This window comes from Callithrix jacchus, chromosome 3 (genome assembly GCF_049354715.1).
Source record: "Callithrix jacchus isolate 240 chromosome 3, calJac240_pri, whole genome shotgun sequence".
In the NCBI taxonomy this organism is placed as follows: domain Eukaryota; kingdom Metazoa; phylum Chordata; class Mammalia; order Primates; family Cebidae; genus Callithrix; species Callithrix jacchus.
Genome location: NC_133504.1, coordinates 79,218,866 through 79,244,786, shown reverse-complemented (window position 1 = coordinate 79,244,786; position 25,921 = coordinate 79,218,866). Strand labels below are relative to the sequence as shown.

General features: G+C 37.3%; 2 protein-coding genes across 6 annotated transcripts in view; both read left to right on the top strand.

Annotated features, from left to right (window-relative positions):
• Positions 1 to 2,914: 2,914 nt before the first annotated feature.
• LOC144581684 (uncharacterized) lies at positions 2,915 to 25,024 on the top strand. The gene is made up of 3 exons (XM_078366068.1): positions 2,915 to 2,956; positions 3,373 to 3,985; positions 23,888 to 25,024. Exons 1-3 carry the CDS (start codon positions 2,915 to 2,917, stop codon positions 23,908 to 23,910), a joined length of 678 nt encoding a protein of 225 aa, XP_078222194.1. The 3' UTR covers positions 23,911 to 25,024.
• LOC100394816 (N-deacetylase and N-sulfotransferase 3) overlaps positions 23,886 to 25,921 on the top strand; it is a 183,433-nt gene continuing 181,397 nt past the window's right edge. For 4 of the 5 annotated variants that reach the window (XM_078366578.1, XM_078366579.1, XM_008992776.5 and 1 more), the window contains exon 1: positions 23,886 to 25,024. In XM_078366578.1, the coding sequence (XP_078222704.1) occupies positions 24,044 to 25,024 (981 nt within the window). In that variant the 5' untranslated portion in view covers positions 23,886 to 24,043. The remainder of the gene's footprint in view (positions 25,025 to 25,921) is intronic. The other variant, XM_035293059.3, reaches the window with a different exon arrangement.

The window sequence follows — 25,921 nt, the reverse complement described above, 5'->3', positions numbered from 1 at the left end:
AATCACTGTTCTAATCTAGTCTGTTAAGCTTAAAGTGGTGTTTCATACAAATTAGACTTTCATACTACTAATTCAGCCTTCTTTACTTTTCACAGGAAAGGTTTGCAAGGAGACTTAGAAGCAGGTATTTATCTTTCTGCAACTTTAGGGCAGCCTGAAAGGGGTATACCATCTCCTTCCTCCTTCCTCCCAACCAATCATTTTGCTGAGATTTTTGGTTTTGATGTGTTTTCACTTTGACATCTCTTAAGACAATCAAAGTTGGAGTCCATTTCCTTGCACTGTGTTGGCACTTCCTAGTTAGAATACGATTTCCACAAAATCTTCACCCTATTACCTTTAAGCAGCTTAACAGTGTTATTAATTACTATAAAGTCCACGTTGAAGATTTTTAAAGAAATGGTAATCACATGCTTATTAGCTGTTTCAAGTGAGAAATACTAATGTGTCCTATATAAATGCTTGTATTTTTTTTATATTTGTCATAATAGAATAACATATGGCTTTAAATTCATCACTGAAAAATAGAACTCTGGAAATTAAAATTAGTTTCCCAAAAGTCTTTTATAATCAGCATTCTCTACATAAAAGCATTTAGATATAGGACAAAAACCCATCAAAAGATACAAATAATTTTTAGTTTATATAAAGCAGAAGTTATTAAATATCTATATCACCATGAGTTGCTATTCAATGCCTTTGGCCTCGGTGACTAAATACAAGGATTATTTCAATATAAAAAGTACAAGTTTTATTCTTTTTTCTTCTTTATAATGATTTCTATAGGCATTTAATTTACAAGCAGATGCTTCCTTTTGTGTCTGAAGCAGGGATTCTAATAAAAATATTTTATATTGTCTCAAGGCTTCTCAGAGTTTGTCCGAAGTCTGAGATTCTTCCATTTTTTGAGATTCTCAGTATTTACGTAAACAGTAATAACAGGAATGCCAAAGGTGGTTACAAAAACTGTAGAATATCCCAAAAGACTAAACTAAACCTAATTCATTTATTCTGTTAAAAAAAATGTTGCACAAGTTCATTTGGAGATGACTCTATGTGAAGTGCTTCACAAATGTCTGGCCCTGAACCAGATGGCCTTCTCCACCTCTACTTTGGTACTGCCACAGTGTTAAACTGAATAGGCCTATCTCTCTGGAGGAAGGTTCACTGGCCTTAATGTCCCTGGGTTAGGAACAGAAGATCAGAAGAGATGGCTACAGGGGCAATGGTTGGCCATGCTGTCTGTCCTTTCTTACCTCTCTGCTGAGCACACAGCCCAGGAGTGAAAGGAAATATATGCAACATATCAATCTGCTACTACCCTGGCTTAGATGACATATATGTGCAGGTGAGGACGTCTCTAATAGAGCTATAAGATTTGACCATCTTGAGAGGGCGCAGTGGCTCAAGCCTCTAATCCCAGAACTTTGGGAGGCCAAGGCAGGCAGATCATGAGGTCAGGAGTTTGAGACCAGCATGGCCAACATGGTGAAACCCTGTCTTTACTAAAAATACAAAAATGAGCCCAGCATGGTGGTGGGCGCCTGTAATCCCAGCTACTTGGGGGCTGATGCAGGGGAATCGCTTGAAACTGTAAGGCACAGGTTGCAGTGAGCTGAGATCATGCCACTGCACTCCAGCCTGGGTCAACAAGCAGAACTCCATCTCAAAAAAAGGAAAAAAGATGAAAAGAGCATGACCCTAAGCTGTTTGTAATTCCTGATGGAAGGTTGGAAGGAGCAGCAGCTGGTGAAGGTAGCAACTCTCCCAAACAAAAGCAATGAGAAATTTGATTACGTCTCTTATCCAACCTAGCTGAAAAAAAACCCAAAATACAGCCATAAGAATAGTAAATATCTTATTTTGTAGTTTTTCTGTTTTTTTTCTTTCTATGCAGAAGAGGTAGAAAAAGAAAAGAAAAAGTGAGTATCATTTCTCAACCTGCCTACATTCCCTGAAACATTTCATAATTTATGGATTCATGTATCTTGTCCATTCTCTGAAATCTTGTAGAAGAGCCTGACCACCTATTGCTTTATCAGTATAAGCAACTGAAGGGAAGAGAGTGATAAAGCTTTTCTTTTTTTCAATATTATGTATTCCCAGAGCCATTTAGTAGGTGTTCAATAATGTTTTGATGACTAAAATGATGATGCATGGCTACTCGGAAGACAAGGCAGGCTCTCTCTCAGGTAAGAAATACATAGAAATAAATGCAGGTTCTTAAAATTCCTGAAAGACACAAGACTTCCAGGGGACTCCAACTGAAAACTAAAATAAATAAAACCAATCTAATACATGTTATTTGGTCAAAGAATTCTAGCATCCTAACATTTTTGTGGGCTTCCAGAAGGAGCAATTGGTTCCATCACTCTGTAACCACTCTATAACATAGAACAAAAAGGATGTATAACTTTCTGGTTTTTAAAAACAATTCCAACTAACCTTTTTAGGAATTGGGTTCTAACTGAAGATCTTGTACTATGAATCAAAATGCTCTGATAAAGTTAATAAACAACCAGAATATTTAATTTCTGTATCATCATTTGGGTCTCTCAGTTTCAATGGGTAGAAAATGCAGTCCAAGCTGACTTAAGGTAAAAGTGAATGTATTTGTTTATGAATGAAAAATATCCAGAGATAGAACTTGTTTCAGCCAAAACTCGATTCAGAGCTTGAAAATCTCCATCTGGGTTTCACTTTTCTCCAACTCCCAGGTCTGCCTTCTTAAGTATCAGCTTTATTTTCAGACTTCATATAGAAACACGAAAAGCTCTAAGCTCACATCTTCTTCATAAAACAAAGTCCAGTAGAAGAGAGTCCATTTCCTTAAGGGAAGGAGAGAAAAAAAAAAAAAGTCCCAGAATGGTGGTTTTTGTCTCTGATTGGCCAGACTTGGTTTACATACCCACCCATGCTACCAGGATGTAAAGCTACCACTGGCCAGACCTTAGCTGTGGGTCTACCAGCGAGTCAGAGCAGAGACTGACTCTTGAAGCAAATGGGCTGAGGGGTGGGATCAAGTGGTTGGATCTTCCAAAATAAACAGGGGTACTGTTTCAGCAAGAGTGAGGGTTGGGAAGCAAAACCACAAATGGCCAATACAAAGTATCATTAGTAGACCTCCCTTACTAAAACTCACATGTTAGTGGAACCAAATGAAATTTTTAAAAAATAATTATCATTCGATTCAGACTTCTAATCAAACTATAATTCTGGTGAGGGCAACGTCACACCTTGAATCCAAAATATCTCTTCAGTCGCTGGCCTTCCACTTGTCTTCAGAAGCTGGAGCACATGGCCTTTGAAAAAACCGGCGAACAGAGGAAACTTGTAGCCTCGCAGCCACCCTGTGTCCAGTGCCGACCATAGGAGAGCGACAGGCGGGGACGGGACTGCGCGAGTGCGCCCCACCTTCCCAGCATCACCTCAGGGACTCGCACCCCTTTCCCTGGCCACAAGAGGTTTTATCTGTGGCGGCTGCCGCCAACCGCCAACCTGCCGGGAGGGGCTGTTGGACCTGGCAACCCGGGAGTGAAACCTCTGGGATCTCCTCACCCAGGCCCGTGCCGCCAGATCCGCACTGCCGGCTGGGGCGTGAGCCTGGCGCATGGAGGAGGCTCTCGTCCCCAGCTCCCACTCCCTCCCCTTCCCCGGGGCGGGCGCGCGCGGGCCTGGAGCTGGGAGGCGGCGGCGAGGGCTGTGCGTGGCCCGGCGGGTCCTGGGGCCGTGGTTCTCCAGCGCCGGAGTTCCCGGCGTGCCCGCTGCGCTCGCCCCGCAGCCGCCGCCGCCCAGCCCAAGCAGTCGGAGTCGCCACCACCACCAGCTGTGTCCGCAGGGATCCAGGGCGCGGAGGGGAGGGGTCGCCCCCGTCGGACCCGGGGCACAGTGCGGTCCCCGAGCGCCGCCCAGACGCGGGGCCGCCCTGGGAAGCGGCTGAGGCCGAGGACCCAGGAGGAGGAGCCCGCGTTGGCTGCAGCCCCAGGTAATCTCCGTGGAGGACTGGCCGGTCTCCTCGCCCAGAAACCCGAGCCGGGTGCCTTGGAAGGCGGACTCCAAAGGCTGCACCTCGACAAGACAAGTTAATCGCGGCTTGAAATAAGGGAGTCCTGAAACTGACGCTCGTTTTATTTAACCAGCTTTTTTTCTCCTGTTTTAAATAAGTTTATTTAGACAATGGAAAGAAAAAAACCAAACAGCCTCTTGGGTAACTGTGGGTTTGTAAATGTAATCCTGAAAGTTTTTCATGGTGTGGTTATTTGCTTGCGCATATTTATTAACCTGTTAATTCTTGGGCTAGTCAGAAAATTGACATGTAAAATATGCTTTGAGGAACCTTACAAGTTTGCTGTTGCATACGGGCATCCTGTTATTTATCAGCTTAGTTAGCATCTGTCTTCCCCCAAAGTGATACCAAAGTCAGTCCCTTGGCGACGGGTTTTGCATGTGACACTCTTGCCCTCTAGTGCCTCACCAGCTTGGTAGCAGTTTGATGGCTAATATTAATACGATGTTACATAATATGAGAGTACTGGGCCAGGACTGGTGTTGCTGCCACTTGTAAAGTCAAAAAGCCTGAGCCGATGGTAGCGAGTGATAGTTTCCGTTTCTTTTCCATCTATTGCAACTTTCTCAAGCATTTTCAGCTCTGAACTTTAATTCCAGGTAAGTGTATTTATTTATTTATACTATGCATTAATGCCTCACTCAGAAATACAGGGGCTTTTAAGAGATAACTTTGTTTCCATATCTAAAAATTTCAAGATTGAACAAGTGCCTCATTTTATTCTTGAAAAAGAAATATAGAGCATTTTGATTACATTAAGTGAAACAAAGGACCATCTCATTCAGGAATAATTTTAAAGCTTCCCTTTCATAAGATTACAGTATTAAAGAAATAACCTCTTGAAGTTGTTTAAGATATTCACCAACTTATAATGATTCTGCAGATTTGTTTAACAGATCACATGTCTGTTGCCTTGACAAAATTTTGTAAGGAACATCAGAGACTTAAACTAAATTACCTGCCTATCTACACAGTAATGATCCTCTAAAGGCTTTCTATTGGATGCAGTTTATTTTGTAGACATTATTTAAAAGTATACAATCAATAAAATTAAATGCAACTGGAAAGAATCAGTCTAGATATAAAATAGAGAAACTTTAAATTTAAAGAAAATAGATATATCTTCTATTTAATATATTCATTTTGTGGGAGCAGGTAAAAACAAAGTTACATCTTTAAGGAGTTTTCTCAGATCCTTTTTCAAATAGTTTTTCTAATAGCTGGATACTGTTTAAGCATCAGAGTTATTTAATGTCGAAAATATATTAATATCTATATTCTTTATAAACATTGAAATACAGCAACATATGTAATCTGGAAGAATTTAGAAGAAACCACATCTAGGTAATGTAAACAGCTACATTCTTAATACATTTGTATTAAAATAAAACACAAATCAAATACTGAGATGTGTGCAACTGATCTGGGACACACTTTGTTTTAAATTTTTTTGCCTTTAGAAATATCATCTTATCAACTACTGAGCAATGCTGTTCACCACAAGAGAGCAGAATGATACGACACAGAAACTGTAGAATGTTTGATATTTAGCTGTAGGGAATTTTTTTCTTTTTCTTCATCCATAGCTTCCTATCAATATTATATTTGAGATGGAGATTTCAGATATAAGTTTGAAAGAGGCTCCTTTGAAAACAGTACTGAACACATGAAGAGGCTTGCCTAAGATAAACTCTTTGTTTTTTTCTTTCTCTGGTTAACACAGTATTTACCATTTCTAATTTTGTTATTGTTTTTCTTTAGCATCTTGATGGTAAAAATAGAATATTTGTTTCTTTGTGTAAATAATGTTCATTTTAAGCTCATCACATGAGTTAATTTTCTTCATAGTCTTTAAAATGAAAGATTCTCACATTACTAAAATGTTTTAGATAAAATAAAACTTTTATCTCTTTCTGGAGATATTCATTATAGTTTAATTAGGTGGAGTTATATATACCTTCTTTAAATTTTCTTGAGAAGAGCATTATTTCTGAACATTGCAACAACTATTAATTTTTGGTGTAACTGAAAAGTTTGTTAAAAGTATACATAGTAGAAGAGATAATCAGGCATTAGAGGTTCTGTTTGTAAACAATATATTCTGCCAAAGAAGTTATTAAAAGCTAAAATATAAATATTTGTTTACCCATCATTTTGAAATTTTAAAAATGTAAAAAAATTACAACTTTTTCTTTCAATCTTGGGACTCTGATTATATGACTTCCTTGAAACCTGGTTGAGTTTCAACTGCTTTTTGGTGATTAGGGCCAATTTTGTAACCTAAATGTGCGTTTGTTAAGATGCAAAATATATTTTTTAAAACTACATATAAATACTTTGTGATTTATATGTGCTATAAAATCAGGGAAATTGAATAAAGGATAAAAACACTATTCTCGATTAAATGAATGCTTTGAATTTCTCATTGCTTAACAGTACAGACAGTAAGAGAAGACAGTGGAAGTTCACTTTCCCTGTGCTATGTCTGTTGTAAATGAGCATTCACACAGAAATGCATGAACTCTGGACACCTGTCCAGATTAGGGAACGCAGCCAGGCCGCAAAAGTAACGACTTGCATCATAAAGATAATCAGTCTGAACAATGGTCAAAACTATTGTATGACTGAAGTTTCTCTTAGATTAGTGAAGAGGTGGTTTTAGTATTTGCTGGTTTGTCTGCTTTTTGTTTATGGTAAAAAACTACACTCTTACATAACTGGATATGACAATGAGTGATTTATTCTTTCCTGTTACTCTAAATATTTTCATCAATTTCATGTGAGTTATAGGATGAGAGAGGAAAAGTAGATTCTACTACAATTAATTAATGTCTATAATAAATCGTTTCCCAAAATTTTTTACAAATTACTGAGGACTATAATTCTTGATTATCTGTTGCCAAATAGAGCTTAAAAATCAATTGTTGCAGTCCTATCCTAAAACCTTTAAGCATCTCAGTGATAAGTATCCATTTTACATGTATTTCATTGCTGAATGTTTGTGTTTGATTAAAATATTTGAAAATAACATGAAAGTAGATCTAAATTCTAGGCCTGGCTCTGCCAAGAGAGGAGTGGCCTTGAACAGCTCCCTTGCTGGCTCTGGGGATTGGTTTCCTCACCTGAAAAATGAGGATTCCAGAGACCCTTTTTCATCCTGTTTGTTCAGCATTTTAGAAATTGCTCTGGAGGACAGGACAAAGACACATGAAAAAACATCAGTGAATAATACAAAGTTTAACTTGGTGATAAGTACTATTGTCTAGATTTTTGCTAGTAGAGATGTTACCGTTTATACTCATAGAATGGTTACCTTGTATCAGGCACTGTTTTACTTTGCATATTAATTTCTAGCTTATATAATCTTCACAAAGATTATTTAAGGTAAATATTATTCCTGTTTCACAAATGAGGAAATTGAGGCACCGAGAGGGTACCTACATGCCTAAGATCACATCCCTGGCAAGTGGCGAAGCTGGAGTTCACTTTGAGTCTGGCTCCAACACACATTCCTTTAACCATTATATTACATTACTTCTCTACAGGTTTCAAATATTTGTTCTTGATATGCCTCTTGATGTAACAGAGGCAATCCATATGCCACCCCAACAATTTCTACCACCACTTCCCTTACATAAGAAATACTCATTCATTCACCTAGTACGTATTTACCAAGCATCTACTTTTGTGCCAGGCATAAAGCACACTACAGGACAATTAAATGAGCTGCCTTCCCTGATTAAGTGTATTCAGTTTAGTTTAGGTGATTTCTTTCTCCTCTTTTGCTATGCTAGGTTGAGTCTCACTTGTTCTAAAAGGTGCCCAAGGTAACAGAGGAATAATTTACCTTACTCCTTTATTGATGTGTCCATTGAATAGAACCTTCAACCTCCTCAAGACTCCCTGTATCATATTTTTTCATTATTCCTTTCTACTTTTTTGCATCATCTTCTCTCTACAGATTGGGTGTCTTCCTTCTGCAGTTCATGTAACCTAATAGAGCCAACACTGATTCGTAACTTTACATCTTATGGTCCAGGCATCTAACGAGAGAGAGGTCAGGTTAACACTCTCTTATTCCAATGATTCTAATGAAGTACAAAGAAAAGGCTTGGATTAGACCCTGAAAGCTGCATTGTCAGCACTCACATGTGTCATATGTGAGCACACGTGACAGAAGATGTCAGTATATTTTGATGCATGCATTCTGGTCCAATCTTAGAGGGTATAGGCAGACATTTTCCCCCTTAAGTCATAGAGGCAGAATAAACAGCAAACAGCAATGGAGTGGTTTTCTTCTCTTGCATCATTGGATGGCATAACACTGAGGGAGGTAAGTAAAACATATTCTTCCCTTCATAATTTTTAATACAAAGAGGGAGGGAGAATTACAATAGAAAGTCATTTTCCATTTAATGTACCAAACAAAGCTAATGCTCTCAAGTGCAGCTATTCTCTCATCCATCTTTTAAAAATTGCAGTTCTAGAGACAGAGTGTATTCTTGGTCGTATTCCATGTAAATCAGCTTCTTACTTGCCTACCACAGCAGGGTTTAATTAACATGACATAATTTCACACATTCTTTCCCCAAGAAAAGCTTGCTCTTGTCAATTTTTAATATTATTACTAAATTACTTTTCACAAATCCATGTAATGTATTTGAGGCCTCCCGCTGCATTTTTCAACATTGCAAACTATAGTTTTATAGTTCATTCCTTTTTCAGGAAAAGGAATATTGTCAGCATCTTTTAAATATCTTTCATTTATGTTAGAACCTGAAGCTCTTTAGTTATTAATACTCATTTTCCAGATGGTAATCTTTTTTCACTTTTCTTGTACTGCCAACTTTAACATGATTCTATTTCATTTAGAAATTGATTTTTACTTTGGGATGATGGTGGGTGTTAGTGGAAGAGAAAAGATAGGTTACATTGACAAGTAGGCACTTCCTCTTGCAAATATTACTTGCAAAATATATGTTTGCATATATTGGGTTCTTTCACTATGTATATGGATTTGTCTGTGATTCCAAAAACTAATTACTTCCTCTGCCTTTTGTTAATGGTAAATAATTAATGGCTAATATTTGCTTGGTGGAGTCTTTAAAAACGGATGCACTGCAAAGCAGTTCTATTCATGCTGAATTCTGAAAAATCTCAGAATGGAAAAAAATAAGTAGTTGAGTAAATTTCAGTGAAAAGCACATTCTGGATACACCTGATTTATGGCTCTGATCAAGTGGTCACTGCTATTCGCAATGTTTATATTATCGCCTTGACTGTTTGAGGCCAGTGTGACTGATGAAGGTAGCCGTTCATGGAAGATGGTTTGACTTAAATATTGCCCTAGTTTGTGAGTGCCAGCTGCTATTTGTAAAATTTAGTAGAGGCCTTTTTTCTCTCATTCAACAACTATTCAATGGGCTATTCTCACTTCAAGCACTCTATTAGACATTTAAAATACAGAAGTGAACAGGACAAGTACTTACAGATGCTTCCAAGCTGTATAGAAAAATTACATAACTAATTATAACAGAAAATCACATAAGTAATTATAACTTTGGAACACACTATAGAGGTAAAGTAGAGAGTGATGTGAGAATGTGTAACAGGGAGGCCTGACAGATCAGGGGGATCAGGGAAGACTTTGTGAGACAGGGATATTTATACTTAGAACCATAGCATTTGGAAGATGAAGCCAGATGGGAAAGTGGAGTAAAAAACTTCCAGACTAATAGCATGTGGAACTGAAAGAGGATCCATTTGCCTGGAACTTAGAAAGGAGAGTATCATATAACCAAGCCTGAGAGATAAAAGTGGGAAGCATACCACACAGGGTCTTGTGGGACATGCACAAGAATATGAATTTTAACCAGCAAATAAAATAAGCAGCCATTGACAGGATCTCAGCTGGAAAGAAGTAACAGAGTTCCACTTTGATGCTGCATTGAGAAAATGGTAGAGGGAGCCAATAACATTTGTGATGAGATTAGTTGCTGCAAGTGAAAGGTGTTGAGGATGCACAATTAGATGATTGTGGGGACCTGAGGATGGATTTAGTGGGAAGATTATAAATTCAGCTTTAGACAGGTTAAGTTTGCTTGTGACATGATTCTATTGGAATATAATAAGAAAGGGCACAGTCAATGTGAGTTGTTGTTACTATTATATCAAGTTGATGAAGGAGGTCGGAGTTACAGATGAACATTTGGAATTTACTAGAGTGTAGATGGTAATGGAAATTAAGAAGTATATGAACTCATCTAAGGAAAGGGGGAAGGATGAAAAGAAGCCCAAGGGCATGGTGCTAGTGATGCCTCCGATTGAGCCTCTTTCTTTGTTCTAAGATCCATCTGACTTTAGATCTCTGCACTAAGGGTAGGCTTATGTGCTTCCCACACTCTACTCAAGCTAAAGTGCTCATACCTGTCCCTTTATGAACCCTTAGTACACTTTTACTGGCCATCTTTGGGATATTTCTCTCATTTCCTGTGTTATTTATATTATTATCATTATAGCAGATAAATTTTGTTTGTTCATTTTATGTGCCAGACACCATTATAAAGAGCTTTGTTTTGTTGTTGTTGTTGTTGTTGTTGTTGTTGTTGTTTTGAGATAGGGCTTTACTCTGTTGCCCAGGCTGGAGTGCAGTGGTGTGATCATGGCTTACTGTAGCCTTCACCTCCAGGCTCAAGCAATCCAACCACTTCAGCCTCCCAAGTAGCTGGGACCACCTACCACCATACCCAGCTAATTAATACACACACACACACACACATACATACATACATATATACATATATATCAATATATATATGTGTGTGTGTAATATATATAATATACATATATATATATATATTTTTTTAATAGAGATGGGGTTTTGCTGTGTTGCCCAGGCTGGTCTCCACCCCCAAGCTCAAGTGATATGCCCACCTCCCCTTGTGCTAGGGTTATAGGGGTAAGCCACTGCACCTGGCCTCATTAAAACCCTCTTAGGAAGGTATCATAGTAGCCAATTTTCGTATAAGGAAACTGCAGCATCTAAAGGTAATAGCTTCCCAATATGCATTTCCTACTTGTTCCTAGCATGGAAGGATCGTGTTGCAGTCATCTTCCCAGGTGTGTGGTATCTTTGATGCAGGCTGTTGGAGTTCACATTTCAGTTCTACCTCTACTAATTGTGGCATTTTGAGCAGGTTATTGAACCTCTAAAGGGTCTAACACAATTTCAGTACCTATGTAAGTGTTTGTTAATATTAACTCCATTGCTATTGTTATCCTGCCTTCCCATATCATATTATTTCCTTTAGGTTGCCTTATAGGAAATCTTGTTGATGTGGTGACATTTATAACTGATCCTACATTGTAACTTTCTTGAACCTAACTATTTCAGAATGCCTGCTTAAGTGATTTGTTGATTTTCAAAATTTAAAATACAGTTTCTTCGTAATTCAGCATAGTCCTCATCATAGGTTGAACAGGGAGCAGAATTCAACCACAGCTGTCAGTTCTGTACTGTTGATCAAGATAGTTGTGTCCATGGGAACTCTTTGACATCCAGGCTAGTGTGTTTGCTCTGTACTTATTCAGAGTACCCTACTGACCATGCAAAAATATTCAATTTTCTATGTTTTTGTGAAAGTGTTTTAAGAACATATTCATCACTATACTGAAATGTTTACATGTTGATATTGTTGGCCTTTAAAAGTGTTTTCATCTCATTTCTTATTTGAAAAATTACTGTGAAAAAATGTGAGCCATATGCCCTTGGAAATTTCAGTCTAACAACGAAGACAGATATTAGATAAATAATAGTGTTAATAATATTTTGTAAGAATGATGATAAAGTCTCCAAAGGGAGATGTCTAAAGGGGAAGAACAGAGTTGGTCAGCAAAGGCTTTCCTCAGGGATTGGGGTTTTGTAGTACATTCAGATGTTTCTGTGACCTGTCAATTCCAAAGATTTTTTTATTTTTTTGTCTACATTCAACTATTTTAAATAATATTAGGATTTTGTTGTCTAATCACATGTATAACTTGGTCCATCTATCTATCTGAATCTGAAGTGTACATCACTGAATCAAGCAAGTTTCCCCTACCAGCTTTGTGTTTCTATTATACTGGCATCTTTATCTTCTAGTCCACAAGCCTGCTACCTCCCAACCATAAGCATGTTCTTTTCTTTCTTCCCAAATATCTCTCACTTCCATTCTCCTTCTAACAACCTTAACCTAGACCTCCACCACCTCCCACATGGATTACAGCAGCAGCCCCTTAGCTGGGACTGTCTTGACTGCCTACTTCTTCACTCGGTACAGTGGCATGTTCTCTCTCTGTTCATATTAATGTTATTCTTCATTCTGGGTGTCACTACTACACTAATCATCTGTAAACACCATCTTTGTCAAATCCCTCTGTTCAAATGCACCCAATGCTCTTTATTTTCAAGTTCATGCCCTTGTACTTCACAATGTTTCAAGGATATTCATTAATCTGCAGCACTTTTTTAATCAATTATTTTCAGTTTCAACTCAAAACATAGTATCCTATGTTTTAGTTAATTTCACTCTGAGCTAAGCACACTGCAACCACTCCATTTCTTCACCCTTGTCAGGAAGTTTTGCCTGACAGGTTGTCCCCATCCTCATATTCAAACCCAGTGCATCATGGCATGTCCCTTTCAAGTGCCATGTCTCTTAGAAATTGCCACTGACTTTCCTAAGCTTTACTAATCTCTCTCTGTCTCTGTCTCTCTCTCTCTCTCTTGAAACCTGTAACAGAGAGTCTGTACCACATAAATCACTATTTATTATGTATAACATACTGTTAGCTGCTGTTTCACAAGTCTCATTTACCTTAATAGAGTCCATTCTCTAGGGGAAATGATTATTCCTAATATTCTAATTTACTTCTGGGGTGTCCGCAGCACTTAGTACGGCACTAATTCCAAAGTAGGTGTTCAATAAATACCTGATCACTAATTGCATAATGATAAGTGTTTTTGGTGAGTGAAGGTTTTATCTACCATAGATTCCATGATATTAAATTTATCCCATATTGGGATGCTATGATTACATTAACTTAAGGTTGAATGTTAGAGTTATTTGTAACCTCAAGAGATAAGTTAAAGCATTAGAATAAAGTAAAAGTGTCAAATTAACCTACAGGCATAAGATGCCATTGTATGCCATTAATTCCGAAAAAAGTCATTGCTTTTTGTGGCACAAGTGGTGCAGTGATAGACAAAGGAAAGTTACTATCTCTACCTTCTCGGAGCTTCCAGGCATACAGAGAGGCTAGCTTTAAACAAAATTTTCATTATGGCAATAAGCACAAAGGAGATATTCTTTTCACAAAGACCGTGTATACCCACTGAGTCTTACCAAGTTTGAAAAGTCAGAGAAGGCACCACAAGACAACTGTGGGGAAGAGCTTAATTTTCCACATTTATCCATCTGCATGATGCCTCACAAATGAAGGGCTCAGGTGAAGTCTACCTTTGCCTCTGCCTACTGCTACAGTGCCACCTTCCACAGGAGGAATGACAGCAACAGTTCAGTCTATCATGAAGTTTTCAGAGCTAATAGAAACATGGCAGAGAATGGGAAATAGCTGTCCTTGGCTGAGTTTGCAGTATGAATAGTAAGTTCTGAGAATCTATACCAGGGACTGACGTTGATATGGCAAAGTGAGATATGCAATTGAAAGGGGTTTGAAAAAAAAACAGGAGAATTTTAATGTATTAGACCACAAGAACAGAAAGCCAAACACTGCATGTTCTCACTCATAGGCGGCTGTTGAACAATGAGAACATGTGGACTCAGGGAGAGGAGCATCACACACTGGGGGCAGTTGCAGGGTTACAGAAGAGATAGTGGGGGCTGGGGAGGGTAGGGAGGGATAAAATGGGGAGAAATGCCAGATATAGTATGCACCTAAAGTAAAATAAAATAAAAATAAAATAAATATGTTAGACCAATTCCTCAGGGACATACATTGGAATTTTCTTTAGCATCAGGAGGAAACTTGAAGAGTTTAATGGAAAAGAAATGTCCTTCAGCATTTTATAATGGCTAACAGAGAAGGTAACTTTGATAGGCTCCTAACATCTGTCCTAAATAGTGAGAGCAAATACTTCTCACCACTCTGCCTCATCACAGATAAGAATTGTATGAGTTACATGCCTTTCACTTTTGACAAAGGGAACAAATTGTAAAATGCTGCTATCTGAAATGGAAAATATAGCAATACATTTTATATCTAGTCAAAAACACTTCACAAGTAAAACTGAAACATAGAAATGGGAAGATAGGAGATTTGGTATTCTGCTGTTATGCTCCAGAATACTATAGTCATAAGCATGTACATAACTTTAAAAGTACTATTACTTATCAAATGAAATAACTATAATTACAACAAAAATTCTGTTGCCCAGGTAAATTTTTATTTGCTCAAATATATTCTGTACCTATACCAGAGTCTTTAAAAGAGCCCTCATATGGCATGTTAAGTTCTCATCTGCCTTTCTTTGCAGTGTTTGTAAGATTTGTCCCCTCCCTACAATTCTCCCTAACCTATATGATTAACAGTTTATGACTGCATTGTGAGAAATCAGACTGCACTGGCCTGCCAGCTCAACTCTCTAAGATTGCTCTATGATATTCTTCATGTTATTAATTATTTTCCCTGAAAAAATCTTACTGTTATATTATCCCCCTAATCAAGAAAGTATAATGTCTTCTGCTTTATTCTGTTTTGTGTGGCTCTAAGAGAATACCGTAGACTGGGTAATTTATAAACATTAATTTATACGACTTGCAGTTCTGGAGGTCTGGAAGTCTGTGAGCATGGTGCTGGCATCTGGTGAGGGCCTTCTTACTGTGTCATCTCATGGTGGAAGGTTGAAGGGCAAGATAGCATGCATAAAGGGGCAAGAGAGCAACAGCAGGCCAAACTTGCTTTTATAACACTCTCGAGAAAAGTAACCCCCTTCCAAGATAATGATATTTATCTATTTGTGAGGGCAGACCCTCTTATTAGGCCCCACCTCCCAACACTGTTGCATTGGTGATTAAATTTCCAACACAAAACTTTGGGGGACACATGCAAACCGTAAGATCACCCTATAGACTTTCACAACCTCTGTACTCTCAAGTCTTCCCATAATCTGGGTTACCCATACATAGTCAAATTTATTTTTTAAGTATTTCTCACTCTTTCCTCCCACTCATCATTCATGATCCTTTCCCAATATTGCTCTCCCTCCTGCCACTGTAACATTCCCTCTATCTCAAATGTCTGTTCAAATTACTCCCATCCTTCAAGGCTCTACCCAAATCCTACTCACACATTCTGGAGCATTTCACAGACTCCCCCACTTGCCATGATCACTTACTTCTCTCATCCTGTTATTGTCATCGTCGCTAATCCATAACCCACACATTATTATCATTCTTGTCACTGTCTCTGCTTTATAATTTAGAACGTTTTAAAGAAATTCACTCTGCTGAACATTTATATTTTAAAGAGAATGAGAGCTGCCCCGTAAATATTTGAATGTATGACATATATATCCTAAATATTTTAATGAATGAACTACAATATATAAGTTAAAAGATTAATAACATGTTTATCCTGTAAATAGAATATCCTATAAATATCCTACAATTCTATTCCATAATATATTATTCATAAAGGTAAACGTATTGTTCAAAATATTATTCACTGCTTATGTCATAGAATTTGGGAACCAGAATGTTATTGGTGATCATTTATTCTAAGCATATCATTTTAGTTGGTACAGGGGCCCAAATGACACAATGAATAAGAAGCAGAGGTGCAATAGACCCTAATCTTATCACAAACACTAAATACAGTATTTTTCACCAGTGCTGCTTGTTTTACCAGCTAGCTTTTAGCCTGCCTTATGTACAATCACAAGACCTGTCTTAATTTTTTTAATTTTCCATTATAATTTCTCACAAAGTTCCAGGACCATAAAAGTCTTATAAGCTTTTGCTCTAAGAAGCACCCAGAAATTCCAGAGAAGGAGGGCAAGATGGCCAACTAAGAAATGCTATTCCCACTGAGAAAAACCAAGGGTTTGAGTAAATCAACATAATTTGGACAGATCTCTAGAGAGAAAATACTAAAAGTAGATGGAGATACAATGCAGATGCTGAGGCTTAGAAGGGAGAAGGCAGGCATAAGGTACTGGAATGTGGGGGCTAGTCCCCTGCCCTGAACAGCTTCTGAGGAATAGGTACATGAAGGGACTGTGGGACTGTCCACCCTTACCACGGGCCTATGGGACCCTGACTTAGAGGGCCCCACATCCCCCATGATATTTGAGCTGACAAGGGGATCTGATTGGAGAGTAGACAAAGACAGAGCTTCATCCAGCATGAAACAGGGGCCTTTGTACATGGTGCAGCTCTGGCAGAACATGATAATAGGATTGCATAACCCAGGTCTCCCCATCTCCCTCCAAAAAGCTCTAGCCCAAGCTAACCACTGGGCTAGAAGAAAGTAGGGCTGACTTCCCTGTGGGACTCAGTTATGTCTGCTTTTCAGGACTTCCAGCCTGCCAGCACTTTCAGGGCCACACCCTAGCAGCCCTACAGGAATGTGTGCACAGTACCATCTCTGCTGCCCAGCCTGGCTGCGTTGTTCCACCTGATTATGTTCCTGGTGGCTTGGGAGTACTTTGTTTTCCTTACCACACCCAGAATCCAGCTCCAAGTGCCTGAAGGATGGACCCTCAAGCCAATCCAAGTGCTCGAGGGCTGCAACAGCCAGCTTGGTAGTGCCAAGCCAAGTTCTGTGGCTGGCAGTCAAGTGGAAGAGAAGCTCACACTCTCAAAGCACTAAGAGGGGTGAGACATTCATGGGCTGGAATGGGATTGGGCATGTCTCCCTCCCCAGGACTGACCAGGAAAGGTTGTCTCCTATCTCTGTGATGCATCTTCTGGCCTGGGAGCCCTGCAGCCCAGAACACCTAACAAAAGAAATGCAGACACACTGTCAGTGATCAGAGGGGCTCCCCCAAGGTCTCAGAGTGGACATGATGAGAGGTCATCTCTCTCCCTTACCACCTCGGAGCACAGCTGCAAATGTGAAAAATAGAGAGGAACCATGCAGCTAGAGAAGAGGCCGTCTACTGCCCATTACTCTCCAGCATCATCTACTGGATCCCAGCCCAAACTATAACTGCAAAAATATTTTGCCACTATACACCCCTGTGAAACCAAAGGCAAGAATTCAGCCACAAATATAGGCCCTATATAAAGCCTTGGCCATGTGAAAACATCCAGAAACAAATCCAACTGAAGTACTCAATTTACATCACTGTTAAAGAAACACTGGGCTTCTTAAATGTGCAAAAAATTATACTAAGAATTCTCTCTAGCAACTTAAAAAGTTAGAGTGTCTCCTTACCTTCAAATGAGTCCACTAGCTCCCCAGCAATGGTTCTCAACCAGTCTGAAATGGCAGGCATAGAATTTAGAATCTGGATGACAAGAAAGGTCAAGATTCAGAGGAAAATGGAAACCAATTCGAGGAATTTATTTATACTATCCAAGAGATGAAATATGAAATACAATCCAGTTTTGTTCTAAGTGAGGAAGAACTAAACTGAATTTGTGGAGCTGAAAATTTTAGTATAAGACTTTCATAATACAATTAGAAGTATTAACAACAGAATAGACCAAACTGAGAAAAGAACCTTAAATCTTCAAGACGGGATCTTTAAGCCAACTCAATCAGACAAAACTAAAGAAAAAGAATTGTTAACAATGAACAAAACCTCTGAGAAATATGGATTGTATAAAGACACCAAATTTATGATTGGCATTCTTGAGAGAGAAGGGACAGAATAAGCAACTGGGAAAATATATTTGAGTATGTAGTCCATGAATGTATTTCCTTAATCACACTAGAGAGGCAGAGCTACAATTTCAAGAAATACAGAGAACCTATGCTGGATACTATATGAGATGTCCATCCTTAAGGCACACAGTTATCAGATTAACCAAGGTCAATGCAAAAGAAAAAACTCTTAAAGGCAACTAGAGAGAAGAAGGGTCAGGTCATGTACAGAGGGAACCCCATTAAGCTAGCAGCAGACCTTTCAGCAGAAACCTTACAAGCCAGAAGCATTATAAAAACAAAGATTCCAACCAAGAATTTCATATGACACCAAACTAAGTTTCTTAGGAGAAAGAGATAGAAAATCCTTCTCAGACAAGCAAGTGCTGAATGAATTCATTTCAACTAGACCAGCCTTACAAGAGGTTCTTAAGGGAGTGACAAATATGGAATTGAAAAGCAACACCTGCTACCTAAAAAACACTAAGCACATAGCCTGCAGGCACTATAATACAACTAGGCAATCAAGTCTACATAACAACCAGCTAACAACATGATGACAGGACCAAAATCTTACATATCAATACTAACACTGATTGTAAATGAGCTAAACATCCCACTGAAAACACACAGCATAGCAAGCTAGATAGAAAAACAAGACCCAACCATCTGATGTTTTCAAGAGACTGATTTCACATGTAATGGTACCCACAGGTGCAAAGTAAAAGCATGGAGAAAGATCTACCATGCAAACGAAAAACATACAAAGATCAGGAGTTGCTAGTCTTATTTTAGATAAAACAGACTTTCAACCAATAAAAAGTAAGAAAGGCAAAGAATGGCAATACATAATGATAAGGAGCACAATCAAACAACAAGACTTAACTATCCTAAATATATATACACCCAACATTGGAGCACTAGATGCATAAAACAAGTTCTTCACCTACAAAAGAACTTAGACAACCACACAATAATAATGGAAGACATCAATACCCCACTAACAATGCTAGAGAGATATTCAAGAGAGAAAATCTAATAAACTCTGGAGTTATACTTGACACCTGACCAACTAGACCTAATAGATATACAGAACCACTCCACCCATCAACCACAAAATATACATCTTTCTCATCTGCACATAAAACATATTCTAAGATTGATCACATGTTTGTTCATAAAGCAAGTCTCAATAAATTTGAAAAAACTGAAATTATATCAAGAACACTCGTCAACCCCTGCAATTAAAAAATAATAAATCAATATCAAGAAGATCTCTCAAAACTACACAATTACATGTAAACTAAACAACTTGCTCCTGAATAACTCCTTTGTGAACATCCAAATTAAGCAAGAAATCAAAAAATTCTTTGAAATTAATGAAGATAGGGACATGACTTACCAAAATCTCTGGGATGCAGCTAAGTTAAGAAAAAAGATTATAGCATTAAATACCTTCATCAAAAAGTTAGAAAGATCTCAAATCGACAATCTACCTTTGTACCTAAAGGAATTAAGAAAAGGGAACAAAGCCTCAAAGCTGCCAGGAAAAAAATAACTAAAGTTAAAGAAGAATTTAATGAAACTGAGATGCCAAAATCCATAAAAAAAGACCAATGAAACCAGGAGTTGTTCTTAGAAAAAAATAAACAAAACTGATAGATCACTAGCTAGAATAGCTAGAATAATAAAGAAAAAATAAAGAGAACATCCAAAAGAGAGCAATCAAAACTGAAAAAGATAACATCACAACAAATTCCACAGAAATAGAAAATCCTTAAAGATACTATGACTATCTCTATTCACATGAATTAGAAAATCTGGAGGAAATGGATAAGTTCCTGGAAACACAATCTCCCAAAATTGAATCATGAAGAGATTGAAACTCTGAATAGACCAATATCAAGCTCTGAAATTGAATCAGTAATTAAAAACCTAGCAACCAAAAAAAGCCCTGGACCAGATGGATTCACAGCAGAATTATACCAGACATACTAAAATGAACTGGTACCAATCTTACTGAAACTATTCCAAAAAATTGAGGAGAATGAACTTCTTCCTCACTCATTCTATGAAGCAAGCATCAGCCTGTTACCAAAATCTGGCAGAGACATGATGAAAAAATTCAGGCCAGTATCTCTGATGAACATAGATGCAGAAATTCTCAACAAAATACTAGCAAACCAAATCCAGCAGCACATCAAAAAGTTAATATGCCATGATCAAGTAAGCTTTATTCCTAGGATGCAAGGTTGTTTCAACATATGCAAATAAATAAATGTCATTTACCACATCAACGTAATGAAAAGTAAAAATCATATGATCATCTCAATAGATGCAGAAAAGCTTACAATAAAAATCAAACATAGCTTAATGAAAAAACCCTCAACAGTCCAAGCATTAAAGAAACATATCTCAAAATAATAAGAGATATCTATGACAAACCCACAACCAATGTCATATTGAACAGGTAAAAGCTGGAACCACTACCCTTGAGAACTGGAAAGAGATAAGGATGCCGACTCTCACCACTCCTATAGTAATGGAAGTCCTTGCCAGAGCAATTAGGCAATCAGGTATATATGCAAAGGCAAGAGAAAGAAATAAAGCATACAAATAAAAAAAGAAGTCAAACAATCTCTTTTTGCTGATGGTATGATTTTATACCCAGAAAGTGCTAAAGTTTCTGCCAAAAGGCCCTAAAACTTATAAATGACTTCATGAAAGTTTCAGGATACAAAATCAATACACAAAAATCAGTAGTGTTTCTATACATATAGCAATAATGTCAAAGTTGAGAGTCCAAGGGAGAATGCAATCTCATGTGCAGTAGCCACAAAGAAAATGAAATACCTAACAATACAGCTAGCCAAGCAGGTAAAAGAGTTCTACAAGGAGAACCAAAAAGCACTGCTGAAATAAATGAAAAATAATACAAATAAATGAAAATAGTTTTCATGCTCACGGATTAGAAGAATCAGCATCATTAAAATGGCCATACTGCCCAAAGCAATTTACAGATTCATCATTACACCTAGCAAATTACAAATGTTATTTTTAAATAAATAGAAAAAAAAAATGTTCTAAAATTCACATGGAACCAAAAAGATCCTGAATAGCCAAAGCAAGTCTATGCAAAAAGAACAAAGCCAGAAGCATCACACTACCTGACATCAAACTATACTGCAAAGCTACAGTAACCCAAATAGCATGGTACTGGTACAAAAACAGACAGATAAACCAATGGAACACAATAGAAATCTCAAAAATAAAGCCACACACCTATAATTATCTGATCCTTAACAAAACCAACAAAAACAAGCAATAGGTAAAGTACTCTCTATTCAATAAATGGTGCTGGGATAAATGACTAGCCACATGCAGGAGAATGAAACTGGACCCTTACCTTTTACCATATTAAAAAAAAATTAACTCAAGGTATGTTGCCTAGGCTATAATCCTAAGCAAATTAAGTAAGAAAATTAATTCAAATGCAGGATATCAACTATAAAAACTTTAGAAGTAAATATAAGAAATCTGTTTGTGATATCAGCCTTGGCAAAGAATTTTTGGCTAAGTCCCCAAAAGCAATTGCAATGAAAACAAAAGTTGACTAGTGAGACCTAATTAAACTAAAGACCTGCACAGCAGAAGAAACTGTCAACAGAGTAAACAAACTGCCTACAGAATGGGAGAAAATATTCACAAAGTATGCATCTGACAAAGGTCTAATATCTGGAGTCTACAAGAAACTTAAACAAATCAACAAGCAAGAAACAAACAACACCATTTAAAAACAGGCAAAGGACATGAGCAGATGTTTCTTCAAAGAAGCAATCAGGCGAGAGAAAGAAAGAAGGCATCAAAATAGAAAAAGAAGTCACATTATCTCTCTTCACTGATGATATGATTCTATAGCTAGAAAATGCTAAAGATTCTGCCAAAATCATCTCTTTGTTAAAAGAAGACATACAAGTAGCCAATAAACGTGAAAAAATGCTCATCATCACTAATCATCAGAGAAATGCAAATCAACACCATAGTGAGATATCATCTATACCAGTCAGAATGGCAATTAGTAAGAAATTAAAACATAAGAGATGCTGGTGAGGCTGCATAGAAAAGGGAATGCTTGTACACTGTTGGTGGAAATGTAAAAAAATTCAGCCACTATGGAAAGAAGTTTGGAGATTTCTGAAAGAACTTAAAACAGAGCTATCACTTGACCATGCAATTCCATTACTGGGTATATGTCCAAAGGAAAATAAATCATTCTACTTTAAAGATGCATACACTTGTATATTTATCACAGCACTGTTTACAACAAATAGTAAGATAAAGAACCAAACTGGTGCCAATCAAGTGTGAACTGGATAAAGAAAATGTGGTACAAATACACCATGGAATACTATGTGGCCATAAAAATGAATGAAGTCATGCCTTTTGTATCAACATGGATGCAACTGGAGGACATAATCCTAAACAAACTAACTCAGGATGAGACAACTAAATACCACATGTTTTCACTTATAAATGGGAGCTAAACACTGAGCACAAGTGGACATAAACACGAAACAGTAGACACTGTGGACTATTAGACAGAGGAGAAGGACTGAGAGCATGGTGGAAAAACTACCTATTGAGTACTATGCTCACTTCTTGGTGACAGGAAGCATACTCTAAACGTCAGCATCCCACAGTATCTCCAGGTAGTAAACCTTCATGTGTACACTCTAAAATAGCAGTTGCATTTTTTTTAAAAGGAAAAGAATTCCTTAGGTGCCCAGGTAAATCCAAGTATGGCTATATATTATTTTGGATTTGACTAGCCAGGAAATTAGTTCAAGTAATTGAACTAAGTTTCCCATTAGTTCAATTACTTGAGAAAAAATATTGTTCAGTTGACAGAGATCTATACACAGTTTGTTTAAGCTTCATACACTGAAAATACTCTTAACAATAAATCTGTATCAGTGTGCTGTGATATCCAAAGAAGTGAAATCCTAATAAATGTAGAACACCCAAATTTAAAAAAGCACCCATGTTTCTTTCTAATTATTTTTCCAAGTTACTAAATGTTCAAAGGTTACTAGGACTTGAAAGGGATTTCAAACTATTGCATAACAAGGTGTTTGCATTTTTTAAAAACATTTTTGGAGTAGTTTTTCACATCATTGCTAAACTCCTTCTCAAAAAGCAGAAATAGAATGGTATAGAAAGTGAATCAATGGGTAAATATGCTCTTCTCCAAGAGCATATGATTCTCTATGGTCTCACACCAGATTTGCAGAAACCCTGGAAAGTATTTTATTCCTCACATTCATCTTATCACATGACTGTTTTGATTTTTGGAAAATGCAACTATGAAAATATACAGTTCTAAAATGACTAATTGCATTGTGGGACCAGATATGCATCTTGAAATGGTTATTCTAATGAGAACAATTATCATAAGGGTGTTTCTCTAATGAATGTAAAATATATATACAATGATAAAACTGACTGTGTTAACAACTTTTCAGAAAAGAAAAAACATGTTTTAATTGTGGCATAAACATTCAGTACATGTAATTAAACACAAACAGCTTGAGTATGTATTACATAATGTGTAGCCAGATGGCAAGACATGCCAGTGTATGGCTCAGGCGACCTCTCCGTGGTCTTTGTTCTATATTATCTATAGAGTTTGATGCAAAGCACAGTGAATATCATGAAATTTCCTGTTAGCCCAGTCTTTTTTGTACTAGGGATAGAGGGCTCAATGGACCCCTTTTCCTCATTCCATCAGTCCCATGTCTTCACACAGATCTGGAAGAAGGAAAGGGAGGGCTTCAAATATACTGTACTCAGTTCATCTGCCAAATACTCTGCCACTTATGCTAGTCAACAAGATAAGACTTGCTTATTTTCATGTTGCAGACTGACTGTTTTATATTCTTTTCTATTTTTCAGACTATATTTTCTGTGAGTCCTGATCAAGTGATACAAATGAGCTGCAATGGTGACATAAACTCTTGACTGAGATTGGAAAAGTAGCTGAAACACCATCTTTTTTTTACATTTTATGGTGCTTCTATTGGCAGAGTTAAGGAGAGTATCTACTACAACATGAGTTTTATCATGAAGCTTCACAGACACTTTCAAAGAACGGTCATTCTGCTTGCCACTTTTTGTATGGTGAGCATTATCATTTCTGCTTACTACCTGTATAGTGGCTACAAACAGGAAAATGAACTCTCTGAGATGGCTTCAGAAGTTGACTGTGGGGACCTCCAACACCTACCGTATAGGCTAATGGAAGTGAAAGCAATGAAGCTTTTTGATGCCTCAAGGACAGACCCCATAGTCCTAGTATTTGTAGAGAGCCAGTACTCATCTCTTGGTCAAGACATCATTACGATTCTAGAATCAAGTAGATTTCAGTATCACATTGAAATTGCCTCCGGAAAGGGAGATCTCCCAGTGCTTATAGACAAAATGAAAGGCAAATATGTTCTTATTATTTATGAGAATATTTTAAAGTATATAAATATGGACTCTTGGAATCGAAGCCTTCTAGACAAATACTGTGTAGAATACGCTGTGGGTGTCATTGGATTCCACAAAACTAGTGAGAAGAGTGTACAGAGCTTTCAGTTAAAAGGTTTCCCTTTTTCCATTTATGGAAATATTGCAGTTAAAGATTGTTGTATTAATCCTCATTCTCCATTGCTTCATGTGACCAAATCTTCCAAGCTTGAAAAAGGTTCTTTACCTGGAACCGACTGGACAGTTTTTCAGATTAATCATTCGGCCTACCAACCAGTAATATTTGCCAAAGTAAAGACCCCAGAAAACCTTTCTCCTTCCATCTCTAAAGGTGCTTTTTATGCCACTATCATACATGACCTGGGGCTTCATGATGGAATTCAGAGGGTTCTTTTTGGCAACAACTTGAACTTTTGGCTGCACAAGCTCATCTTCATAGATGCCATCTCCTTCTTATCAGGGAAGAGGCTGACGTTGTCCTTGGACAGGTATATTCTTGTGGACATTGATGACATATTTGTAGGAAAAGAGGGAACAAGAATGAATACCTATGATGTAAAGGTAAGGCTCTATTTTCTCAAGTTTCAAAGTTTAATTTATCTCCCAGCAGGGCTACAACTATCACAGTTTGTACCACAACTGAATTACCCAGGAAATGGAACTTACTGGAAAAATCTGGGCAATCTAAGATTATTGCTCACCCTAAATCAACTAAGAAGATAATATATCTGAATCAAGAAAAATAAAGATTGAGTGTGGCAGCATCCTGAAATGGTTTTCTACGTGTATTTACAACTAGAGTAGAAACCATTTTGTTTAATTACTTTCCAGAAACTACCTCAGAAAAACGATTACTAATCTCTGACTTAGTTCATTTAAATATGAAATTAAAGTGAATGTGTCTTAATGATAATAAATATTTTCACAAATTTCAAAAATTACAGATCTCATAGTAGCAAGTTCAGATACTTTTGGAGGTCAAATATACAATGCATATTCTCTTGTATTTTTCTGAAACTCTGAAAATCAGCACTACTAAATATGAAGATCAATGACTGTACAAGCGTATTTACTCACATATAAATATGAGGATTTAACCTGATTTCAGTGAACACTTCTGACACACATATGAAGCTGATCATGCTGCATTTAAATTGCATTACATTTCTTATTGTGTAAAATGGCTGCCCTTAAACAGAAAAGAGTTTTTCATTATTAAGAATTGATTGTGTTACGTAAACCGCTGATTGTTTACTATTAATAAAATATTAATTTACAATTCTCTACATTTATCTTTGTTTCCCATTTGAAATGCCATAGGATTCTATCTCTCTTATGCTACATATTGATTTCTCATAAAAGTGAGACGTTTTATACATAATTTTTATTCTACAGCTTTGATCTTTTGGTGGAATATCTAGAACCAAATCAAATAGAAAACAATATGTCTTGAAAACT

Coding starts and splice junctions, on each gene's coding strand:
- LOC144581684 (XM_078366068.1), top strand. CDS start 2,915: ATGCTACCAGGATGTAAAGCTACCACTGGCCAGACCTTAGCT. Junction 2,957..3,372: donor CCACTGGCCAGACCTTAGCT/GTGGGTCTACCA, acceptor TGCCGACCATAG/GAGAGCGACAGGCGGGGACG. Junction 3,986..23,887: donor CGCGTTGGCTGCAGCCCCAG/GTAATCTCCGTG, acceptor TCTATTTTTCAG/ACTATATTTTCTGTGAGTCC.